This window comes from Larus michahellis, chromosome 1, assembly GCF_964199755.1.
Source record: "Larus michahellis chromosome 1, bLarMic1.1, whole genome shotgun sequence".
Classification (NCBI taxonomy): Eukaryota; Metazoa; Chordata; class Aves; order Charadriiformes; family Laridae; genus Larus; species Larus michahellis.
Window position 1 is genome coordinate 118162416 of NC_133896.1, and position 12427 is coordinate 118174842.

The 12427-nt window shown below is 40.3% G+C and overlaps 1 protein-coding gene across 4 annotated transcripts in view; it reads right to left on the reverse strand.

Moving 5' to 3' along the window:
* Nucleotides 1–12427, reverse strand: part of APP (amyloid beta precursor protein) — a 222601-nt gene that overhangs the window by 12636 nt on the left and 197538 nt on the right. For 2 of the 4 annotated variants that reach the window (XM_074600221.1, XM_074600200.1), the window contains one exon: nt 10447–10500. The exons of the other annotated variants lie outside the window; for them this stretch is intronic. In XM_074600221.1, the coding sequence (XP_074456322.1) occupies nt 10447–10500 (54 nt within the window). The remainder of the gene's footprint in view (nt 1–10446; nt 10501–12427) is intronic. 4 annotated transcript variants of the gene reach the window in all.

Sequence of the window (12427 nt, forward strand, 5' to 3'; positions counted from 1 at the left end):
TTTGAAGTTTACACAGTTCTTATTTGGTTTCAAATTTCAGACTGCTCAGAATTAATATGATTCAAATCTTCTGCCTGAGAGATGATAACTGTCTCCCTTGATTAGAAACATACAGTAAAGCAAGTAAGCAAAGCTTGCAGTGATTTTAATTGTAGGTAGTTTGCAGTTCTGTTCTCCCCTTTTGGGTGTGAAAGGGAGATGCTGCACTTGTCAAACTGGAAACAAGGCCAGGATTTCCTCCAAGAAAACAGACTTAGGACAATGAGACTTAAAATAGCTAAACAGTGCGTCCTATAGGTGTATCTATGTCCTGAAAAGTTGGCTCTGGCTTACAGAGAACATATGGGTATTCACGTAGCTGGTTATTTTCCTTCTCAGCACCAACTGACTGACATTTATATTTCTTGGAGGTACAAACACTGCAGAAGCATGGTGTTTATGAGAAGTTATTTCCTCACCCTATCTAATGTGATAAGAACAAACTGGTTCATATTCCTTGTCTATATTTATTTGAGCATTTTACCTTACCACTCCAGCTCCTCTCTCCAAGCCTTCATTCTGATTCTTAGTATTTTGGGCTGACCTTCAGCTTTGATGGAGAGGAAGAACCTCTTATAAAATTCCCAACACTGTTGACTGCTCTTGTGTTCTACCATCTCTCTGGACTCTCAAATTCTTGAAGAATTCCATGTGCCAATGAGCTCCACAGTCTAAAGTAGCACTCAATGCAAGAATTATTTAATGCCCTTTTATTGCCTTTGAATGTGCAATTTCCTCTGTGCAATTTTCTTTAAATGATGATTTATTTTTGTGTTATGAGTCAGCAAGAACAGACCTTCCAAGAACTTCTCTGGACTGTACAGACAATCCCATTCTAGGGTTCTGATCTTTCTTTTCACAGTAAATCGTGCAAAGGAGAGAACAAGAATCATCTTCATGCAGTAAAGTTATTTATGGTTATTTTCTTGAACAGTTTGACTGCTCCATGAATTCTACCTTAGTGTCTCCTTTTTAAGGAATGAAGCACTTAGGGGAAGATCTCAATTTTCTTTATTAAGCATCTGATTTTTGATGCCACATTGCAGTAGTGACAGAAGTATATTATGACATTTACATACAAGAGACCATTTCTAAATGCAAGAACCGTAAAGTACTTAAGGAATTGCAGTTTGAAAACAAACCATGATGTTCTGTCAATGAAATGCAGGAGGAAATGGAGACGAAGGAAATAAAACCCACATGGCACCTGAAAAGAGGTTTAACTTTCTATCTTTGAAGCAGCTATGGTTAGTTTTCCAAACCAAAATAAGAATACAAGTCACTCTCCTTTGTGTATCGTCTCAAAATAGCCCCTACATCTGCATCAACGGGAAACGAAAAAACCAAGAACATGTATCTGGCACAGAGGCGCCTCTTCAATGTCCCCGCCTTTTTGTTTTTAGGATGAAAAGGGGAGGGGGAAAAACAGAACAGTGAAACAGCAGTGCTTCACATAGATTAAATAGCTGGGGGGAAGCGGCTTTCCCAGGACGTGGTTCGCTGCCCACAGCTGGAGGGGCTGGAGAGGCGGCCGGCTCCCAGCTGCTCCCCACTGCCCACGGCCACTCCTGCTGCCCCTTAGACACGCCAGCAGAAGCGCCACATGGAAACTCCCCTAATGCAAGGGCCTGGGGAACTGCACGACTCTGCCGCTACAGCTGGCAAATTCACCAAAGCTATAAATATCGATCAGAACATATCCAATACATATAGGAGATACAGCCGTGAAGAATCAACTTGTCTTTTGTTGAGAGAAAGTCCTGCCTCCCAAACCTCTTAGAGCTCTGTCACTGGAAGAGTTAGGAAGCACATGGGGAGGAGTGATTTGGCTTCGAGTGAATCTGGATTTCCAGAAGGGCTTTGAGAAGGTCCCCGATCAACATTCTGGCAGAAGCTAAGATGGCAAGGATTAAGAGGGAAAGTCCTACATGACTTTTCGTAACTGATCAAAAGATACGAAGTGTAAATGGAAATGAAGTGTAAATACACAGCCATCTTTCACAATGGAGGAAGGTTACCAGCAGGGTCCCACAAGGATCTGTGCCGTGCTGTTTGTAAAGCGATCTGGATAAGGGAGTGAACAGTGACATGACAAAGTTTACTGACAAAAATTAAAAGGAAAAAAAGGATAGTCAAAACCAGCTGCAAAAAACTGCAGAAGGGTATTACAAATTCTGAGTGTGCAACAAAAGGGGAATGGTATTCAATATTGATGTAATGTAAAGTGGTGCTCACAGGGATAACACAGCCCTTACTATACATACACAACAACAGGCTCTAAATTAGCTCTGTTCCACCCAGGACAGAGACCTTGCAGTCACTGTGGGTAACTCTCTGTGGGCAGTTGGCTCAGTAGCAGTCAAAAAGGCAAAGAGAAAGCTAGGAGTAATTATGAAGGAACAGAGAAAAAAAGAAAACACCGTTATACCACTGCATAAATGATGCATCCTCATTTTAAATCTGGCTATTCATTCTGGTCACCCCACCTTGAAGGCAGAACTAGAAAAGACACAACACAGGGAGACACAGGCTGTCACTGGTATGGAATGGTTTCTGTACAAGAAGGACTAGACAAATCGGGAGTCTTCAGACTGGAAGAGACAACCGAGGGGAAACACTACAGAGGTCTATATGACTGTGAATGAGAAGGAGAAAGACTACAGGAAACGCTTATTCATTACTTCTCCTAAGAAAGTACAGGACACCAACATGGCTATGACACAGCAGATTAACAACCAATGAAAACGTGTGTACATATAATTTGGCATAATGCAAAATTGGACTGTGGAACTCATTGGCACAAATTGTGAGGATGTTCAAAATACAAATGAACAAATGGAAAGAGGAAAGGTTGATCCAGGGTTTCTAAACACGACGTTGAAAATACCATTTCCAGTCCTGGAAGTCTATCAAATGCTGGCTGCCAAAAGCTCAGTGGATGTGGCAGAAGCATAAGGCAGAGGCGAAGTCTGTAAGTATCCTGTATGCACCCCTGCTAGAGGCAGGATAATGGGCTTGGGCACTTCTGCTCTTGAGCTCTGACCACTTTGAGTGAAAGCAAGCTATGATGGCTTAGACTGCGAGTCTTTGTTAGCTTCAGTTAAACAGAGCCAAACGCCCCGGGCAGGAGTTACAGCAGCATTTCAGGGGACTGAACAGGTCAGGAGCCTTCACACCAATGAGCGACAGAAGGTGTGAAGTTCATCAATAGTCTCAGCTGCTGGAAAAAAAAAATCAGGCTCAGGCTTCCCTAAAGCCACATTTCTTTGAGGGTCCCCTCCCCTCCTCCCATTCCCATCAGCCAGTAATGCTGGCACTGTACTTCCAGCATGCAGCAGGTTAAGCTGATCTTTTGCCGTGAGATCAGGCAGAATTTTTTTTTTTGCTTTGGGACATGTGACCAAGGTCTGTTGGTCTACTTGGCCTTACTCAACCAATCCACAAAAATGCCATAGGATCTGAACACAAAGTAGGACCCGATATTAGGAAGTTAATGCTGTTAGACCGATTAAAACTTGTCTTTGGCAGCTCGTACGGGAAAAAGGTCAGAAACAGAAAAATCTTCTCTTGCACTAACAAATCTGATAGCAATTTTTTCCTTCCTCCTATCTCCCTTAGAAGTGAGGAAAAGCGAGGAAAAACACTTTTAAAAGTATGACTAGGGTAAGCTGGTGGACTTCTGCAAATAATTGATTATATAGTAAGAGATGCATGACTCGCACTGGAATCAATTAAACACATGGTATAAGACAAAAATATATAGATGCCTGTCCACCATGTTACATTATAGAATTTAGATTTTCTATTTAACTGACTTTTCTTTATTTTCAGTTCATTCTTGTGACTACATACTTAGACCTACATGCTAAAATCAAAGATCTGCTTTTCAAAGGTAGTAACTGAAGAAGGAGAAACTAACTGAGGAGGGAAAAAGGGTCTTTCCAAAACTTTTATCAGAGGTGTGCAAATCACATAAGATGCAAACAGGTAAGGGCTGCCTAATACCACTCTACTCTTGCACTGAAGACAAGCATACAAAGAAAAGTTAAATATGTGACAAGACCTTTAATTCTGACACAAAACGATGTTTTTTCACTACCAAGTCTAAAACACAAAAGCCAAACACATAAGCCAATCTATAAGGAAAAAAAATGAGAGCAACAGCCCCACTGAAAATTCACAAATAGTGATACTTATTAGTGCTGCTTCTTCTGAATTACATACGACCTTTAGGGAGTTGCATTCCTAATTACTTCAATTTAAAAATGCTACAATTCAGCTGGTAAATATATTAATTTGCAACTCCTTAGAAAAACTGACAAAACCATTCAGCCATCAAAAACATGGGCTTAAAAGCATCTAATAGAATTCAACAAAATGAGCCATCTATAATGGGCTTTTAATTACATTGCTGTTAATTAGTAATGTTACTTGCTTTTATACATACATGTGTACACATGCACGCACGCATGCACACACATATCCAAACGTCAAAAAGAGCAGCGTATGCAAACCTTACTGTTCCTTGCCCTTAAAGGGGGGAAAAAAACAACCCCAAACCCCAAAACCATAAGGAGTTAAAAGGTACTTATATGAAATAAAAACCAAGTAGCTGTTTTGGGGAACACTTTATTCTCACTCAGATGAGCTATTGGGTAAATATATATTTAGGCTTTAAGAAGGATAAGAAAAAGAGGGTACAATGAATTCCACCAAGGACGCAATTAGGTGCGCATTACCTACTACACTGCTCGTAATTGCTTCATCTACCGGTTAAATAATAGCTTAGGAAGATCTTGTGATTTTATTTAGGAAGTATCTGAAACAGGACCAGCTGTGCCTGTGGTGTTCCAGCTACTTTTAGAGTTAAAAATTAAACCTCTGAGTGAAGCACAGTTGAAACTAGCAGACTTGGGTGGTCTTCACATAGGGAAAACCAAAAGTAGCATGTTTAAGCAAGAGATGTAATGACAGCATTCAGGAAAACATGTAACTCCATGTCCATGAACTGTAGTTGAGTAATGGCAAGAACAAGATAAGATTTGTTGAATCAAGGCCCGTTACAAGTGCAGTAAACAGCTTTATCCGGGTAAACCTTCACCTAAAATAAAAAGGGAGGATGGAAAGGAATGCAGTGTTTGAACAATTACCCGGGTAGACAGCTGCATGTTCTTACTAGAACTTCAACCGTTACTTCCATATGACTCTATGACTTTACGCAGGTCATTTCATTTTGAAATGAAAGAAGAATGAAGATTATATACTCACTCAAAGATTTAAATGAAGATTATATACTCACTTTTGTAAGGACAAACCTAAAGTCTTTGAGGAGTAAGTACTTTTAAGACTGTATGGAAGCAATTAGTAAAATGGCGGTTAATGGATGAGTACAGGGCTCTCAAATGGAGAAAGCAGAAAATAAATGCAAAAAAAGAATGTTATCGTTTTTTACAAAAGAATCTAATTGGAACTTAGTATGAAATAATTATTTCTCAGAATACTCGAGATTATTTCACATCTGTATAAAAATGAATAACCAGAACAAGTAAAATTTGGTAATCTTTTGGCATGTAAACGCAGATGCTGTGCATATGCACCTATGACTGCATTCAGAGTTAATAACTATATGATCTATAAATCAAAAGAAAACAACTGAATGAGAAAAAAAATCGTTAATGATTTTTATTTGGTAGCTGCAGACAGTTGGTTTAAGACAACTGTATTGAACTAACATCACTAAGACAGGAAAAAAAACCCTGGCAATTTCTGGCAAGAAAATCATAAATAATTCACTAAGCTGCTCTATGCCCTCACCTCATACAGATTGCAGCATATGTGCTAATGATTCTGCAGAACAGCCATTAAGCTTACAGAGCTTCTGCAGCCAAAGAAATAATCCCTCAGCTTTCTGTATAGTGCAATAAAGACAGACATGTCACGACTTATCAGCGGAAGGGCCAGAGACACAGAAGCAGCTTTATGTACAATGTCTCCGCAAAATTATTGACTGTTTGAAAAAACCAATCAGCTGATGAAGAGTTGGGAGAATGCAAAAAACCCCCCAAACCACACTACATGGAAGAAAGGAACACATAAAATCTTTGTATTGAGAATTACAGGCATCCTGTAAATGATATAATTACAGCTGTTAGAGGTATAATTACAGGTGCAACTGTGCAACAGATGGGAACATGATCTACCCTGAACAAAACACTGGTTTTCTTTATCACACCTTGAACTTCAGAAAATCTGCTGATACTGATCAGCATCCATTCTGATGGCAGGTTTTCTAATCTTTACTCAATTTCTGCAGATCAGATCTGATGGATTCCCATGAGTGAAAAGGATCTTGCTTATGAGCATCTAAAGATGTTTTTATACATATCTTTATGTGTGTATATGTCTCTATATAGACACACAAAGAAAAAAGTCCCTAATAAACACATACCTAAAATTCAGCTGCAAGAAATGAAACGTTCCTAATGAAAAAGTGACCTCTGGGCCACAGACAAGAAAGAAACACGATTGAAAAAGCTGTTACAGCGAGGCTATCAAGTAAAGAGGTATTCTTTCTATTTGAAGCTCTTCCTATGGAAGTTCTCAGGTTGGACTGAAGCCTTCTAACATCTCCCTGTATGAAGCAATTTATAAATAGCAAGAAACATGTCATAACCTCTTATCAGTTTGTTCTGTATCAAAAAATAGCTCGCTGATGACTGCTTAGTACATCTAGATATTTTTCTTCCCTTTGACCTTTTATTATCTCTACTTCATTTTCAGGAAAGAGACAAGAAGATAGGGATTTAGGCATAATTCTTATTTTTGTTCCCCTGGTTATGAATTAAAAAGGGGAAGGACAGTGTGTGGAAGCACTTGGCTCCTTTTCAAATATTAGCGTGAATCTGCTCTACGGATTGGACAACCCTTCACATTTTCTGACTTCACTCATATTTTTTAATTTGTCTATGTTTTGAAGGAGTGGGAATGACGTGGTGAAGCAATAAGATTCTAGTTATCACAAAATTACTAACAACTAAGTACTTGCTCTTCTTTTCCATACTGTGACCAAACTCTCTCTCTTGTGGGAAGGGACAAATATCATCTGCATGATTTTGATCTACTTTTAAGAAAAACATAGTGATCATTATAAGAATGTTGTGTGGGTGAAAAGAGGCAAAAATAAACAGGAAAAGAGGAAAAAAGGGCATATGTTTTTATGTTTGTCTTAGTCCTGTCAGAGCTGATTTTGAACACCTACAAAACATTCACTTGTTTTTATTCCCAGGCTTGGACTGTTGCACATTGACACGACACCTGTATTTTCACTCTGAAGAGGCAGGCCACCCCATTGTTCACTTGAGCAAAACAAGTAGTAGCACAAACTGGAAAGTCAGGACTATTGAAAGGGCAAACCTTTCAGGAAATCAACAAGAATCTGGGCATTAAAACAAAGCAAAATGTTACAAGCAGCTGCATGTATTAATCTGCCTCCAGGTCCTTTGTTAATCCTTTTTCATTCTAGAATAATATCCTCTTTTTTCAGATTTTTTTTCCATAAATACCCCCAAACTGTAAAACCTGACTATCCCAAAAGGACCGTGACTGCAAGAAAAAAAAAGTATCTCTTCTTTTTATAACCGCTAACATAGAAATTTTATTTATAATTAGCAAGTAAAACAATTCTAAAGCATGCATTATTATACTGTGATAAACCCTTTTGTGTTTCATAGTTTAATTAAGCATCCATTTGCTTTTCTCTATTCCTAGTTTATGAAGCTACTCAGACTGGTATCAGATCTTTGTTATATTGAAATTTTATCACAGATAAATTGTTTTTAAAGGATGATGAAAAATCAGGTGGACATTTATTGCCAGAATTTGTATCAGTAAGGACAAACTTGCGGAAGCCTGGACCTGGTGATTAAAGACAAAAGGAACTTAAGGTCTACCAGGAATGGTGAAGAGGTTTTGCTTACTGTTATTACTTTAAAGTTACTGTAAAGGGGTAAAATCCGTATTTCACGTGCACATGTAAGACACTTTACGCTGTGAAATCCAGAATGCAGGCACAGCAGTGAGAGGTTTCAATCTCTCCAGGGGCGCAACCAGCCCTCTGTGCAGGGAGGAATGCGGTGTGCATCCTTGCCAGGCTGGAGGGGTCCCCTCTCTGGGCCAATAGCAGAGCATGGACCTTTGCAGCGCTTAAACTCTGCGCTAAAAGCGACGAAGGCGGCACAGGTCCCCAGATGGTACTTCTTTTGCACTTGAGCAGAAAACTGAGGAAATATCCCAGGTGATTTTCACAGTGCAAAAGTTGCTGTATCTGCTGCAAATTTCAAGCCATAATGGTCACACACTGAAACATTTTTTACCCGGCCTTAGTAGTCTAGTCTACCGTACACACTCGCAAAGATCAGTCGTGACCTGTGCTAGCCATACGTTTAGTACTATTTGCGTCACCCCAACCAACAAAGCACTCTGACACAGTGACTAAAATACATCATTTCACTCTGAAAATAGAGTGCAGCAGCATGAGGAAATCTTTTCTCTGGAGAAGGGACACCAAAGATTTCTGTCGTGTGTGTTCGTGTAGGGGAACAGAAGGGAGGAAGGGATCATCTTTAGTAACAAATATGGGCCTCAACAGGAGATATTTCAAGGCGACTGAAATTAAAATAGTTAACAATCACAAACTTTAGTATTACAAAAAAATTGCTAGATTGAACTAACATTAAAAAATTCAGATTAAACACATTCATGCTTCATTTGTGATGATATTTCTACTGCTCTTGGGGAAGAAGTCTAATCCAGAAGGCAGAGATAACCCAGCACTGGGGGGATGTTCCCTGATGCCATGATTTTTGGCACTGTTGTACAGCTAGCTCTGCACCTGTTTCCAGGCTCTCTTTGTGGAATGGATTAAGTAAAGTTATATTACACAAGTAAAAATGTCAGACTCCTAAAACAGCACTAGGAGCAGATCACCTGGCCAGCCTTGACATGTATCCCAATTGCTGTAACATACAAGTTTTGTTTTCTAGAGCAGGGTAGGTTTAGGTTAGACATTAGGCAGAAGTTCTTTACAATGAGGGTGGTGAGACACTGGAACAGGTTGCCCAGAGAGGTGGTGGAGGCCCCATCCCTGGAGACATTCAAGGCCAGGCTTGATGAGGCTCTGAGCAACCCGATCTCGTTAAAGATGTCCCTGCTTACTGCAGGGGGTTGGACTAGATGACCTTTAAAGGTCCCTTCCAACCCAACACATTCTATGAGTCTATGATTTTATTTCCCACTGTAGCAACTTCTGCAGTCAGTAAACACCAGTGAATTATCAGAAAGATTTAAACACACTAGGAGGATGATGCCCATAATGCTATCTAATGGACGTTTGGAGAAAAAGATTTTGAAGGGAAAAAGAAAAAACAGACTGATCAGTTTTATCTGATCTGAAGAAAAAATCCACAGTGATGATGTGACACTGAAATAATTCTGACCCTAAAATATACTGATCTAATCTCACCATGTGTTGGAGAGTAACCTCTTCTGAAATAAAAGGCTGTTTGCTCTCATGGAACCAGCCGTTTCTAGATAAACCTAAACAAAAACAAGGGGGAAAACAACCTAAAAAGCAAAAAAAAGTTAGTATGAAAAGCAATCTTTTACTTTTGAGAATTGACTTTGTCCCATTTAACTTTTCCACATGGTTGCAGCCTGACTCAAGCTAGTCAGCCACTATTACTCTCAAATCAATGGGAAAACACAGGTACCTACAGAGGGCAAATAATCAACCCCTCTCTATCCTAGAATGGAATGGATAGACCTACAGAACTGCCCTCAGTGGATCCAGAGGGAGAATATATGTATTGATTTTTTAGATGTCTGGAGTTAGCCAAGATAAATAGGATAGCAAAAAAATTTTGATGCCCCCTGCAATTCTAAAATTGTACACGTGAATGCTTTATTAGCCCCAACTTACAAGATACTGTATACTCTACATAGAGGACTTGACATTTCTATCATACCTTCCCACATTAAAAGTACTCTGTGCACTACCGGGTACAGCGTCTACTGCCTCCTGTACCTGCCAAGGCATTAGTGAAAGAAGGAATGACGACTTGATATGAATCAAGGGTCCCCCTCTGGGGGGGGTGGGGTGGGTGGGGGTGTCCCCCTGTGTGAATTCTGGGTCCCCCTCCCTCTGCAAGTACCTATTCGGAACACCCTCGGCACAGGCAGCACTCACGCAGGCTGAGGGAGGTTTGTGTGGGAACGCTTCCCTGGTTCATAGCACAGCATTACATTTTAAGAGAGGGTTATACCAAAGAAAAAGGTGGTCACTTCAGCTCAAGCAGACCGCACGCATGCTGGGAACACGCGGGTTAGGTAAAAGCCATGCAAGTTATATACCTGGTCGTGTGGTGAGTCCTCTGTCTGCAGCTGGGCGGGCATCAACTGGCTCAACTGGGCATGTGCAGAAAAGAAACAAAAAAGCAAACAAAAAATAAACAAAATCCCCCAAATGATAAAAGTCAACTGGTCTTCCGTTGGGACAGTGCAGGAGAGACACACTGCATAAACAAAGTTACCAACGCAACGGCTAGGAAAGATCTGCCTTCAGTTAATCCTGGAAATAAAAGGAAGGGATGGGCACGACTTCAAAAGGAAAGCTTCGCAGCTGGTGTGTCAATTTTACATCATATTCTGGTTACTGCTTAAAGTGAGAAACCATCAAGATCAAAGAATTTCTGTCTGTAAAGCGAAACTATATTCATTACGTGCAAACATTTTCCAGTTGTCTGATCAGAATTGGCGGCAAGAACGGACACGATGAGTGAGTTCTCGCAGCCAGCCTTGATCAATGCTGACTTATAAACCCACTGAATCCTGACTCCTTTTTCCTTTCAGTAGGGATTCTTTACAGCACTAGCTGTTAGGTTTGAAAAAAGTAAAGCACATTTTGAAAATACAATCAATACTTCGTTCTGATACGTTCCGATTTATAGACAGTAAATTTGCTTTCTGATTTTTGAAGGGAAAGCAAAGGAGAAACACCACTTTCTACCCAATTGTGTGCCATACACAGTTTTAAAACTCTTGCATTACCGTACACTAAGGCTTTACCAGCTGAAAGCTAAGGTTGATGGAGCTCACTGGCATTAAGAGAAAACAGAATGTGCAAAACTTTTAGAGCTGTTTGAGTCATTACCTAATGCCTCAGCTAAGTCCAAACTGAGCACACTGGGGAAGTTTGTTAAACCATTAAGATTTTTCCCCCTTTTCTTTTTTCTCTCTTTTGCTCCAATACTGTCACCTTCCTTATCTACCTAAGTGCCAGTGCCAGAAAGAAATTAAATTCAGAAACAAAATTTTACATTGTAGCTTGGAATTCAGAATTTTTTAAATGAGGTATTCTCATTCATTTGAATTTCAGGATTCAAGTATGAACCTTCTATTCAGCTGTAAGGGAGCTACAGTAACATAGGGAACCTGACAAAAAAACATGGTTTTTTAATCACGAACAGCTCGCTGTATTCAGCATCAGAAAAATCACGCTAACCTGATGATACTGCTAACCTCAGCAAGGGGACTGTCCATCTTCTGAGGAAGTCTGTGACACTTGCTTAGCATTCCCATGGGTTTGACAAACAACCTACCACGCTTGTAAGTGAGAGTCTCTGTGGCACCCATGGCCTTTGTATTTTGTACACAGGGGATGACCACAATAGCTCCTGCCTCTGGAAAAAAAGCAGTAAGTCAGCTTTATGGTAGCTGCAGACTAAAAGCGCATCTGCACATCTGACTCGCTTGCGTTTCCAGAAGGGCAAAATCTTCACAGAGCTTGCTGGTCTGGTGCTGCAGAGACAAGCCATCAAACCACTTTCCTTCTCAGCAGTTCAGAGTGGCACTAGCAGACCATGTAATTGCTTTCCTTACATAGCGGTGTACAAAAACCAATTTCCACCCTTAATTAAAAACTGTAATTTTGAGTATTTTCCTATTTAAGTCTTCTGCTAGGTTTTCCAATATTGTCTGCACCCACCCTTGGGTAGGTGAGCAGTAATTTTCAGTGGAATGGACTAAAGGGATGAAACAACCAAGGACTGACATCCCTCAAACTGCCCCCTGCAGTACCCTCCTCTGTCACCCTGGCCCCCACCTCCTCCCTTAGAAGGCTGAAGGGTTTTATTTCCCTCCCACTCAGCACTCTGTGACCCTACATGCCCGTAGCTATGGAGAATTGAGAGGGCAGGTTGTGGGTAGCAATAAAAATGGGAGTAGGTGAAAGGAGAAAATGATGGAGGAAGCTTCAGTTACACAGTAGCACGGACCTGACCTCAGAGTAATGCAGTATTTGTGCAGCTAGGTGGAAGTATTAATAATGAATAAT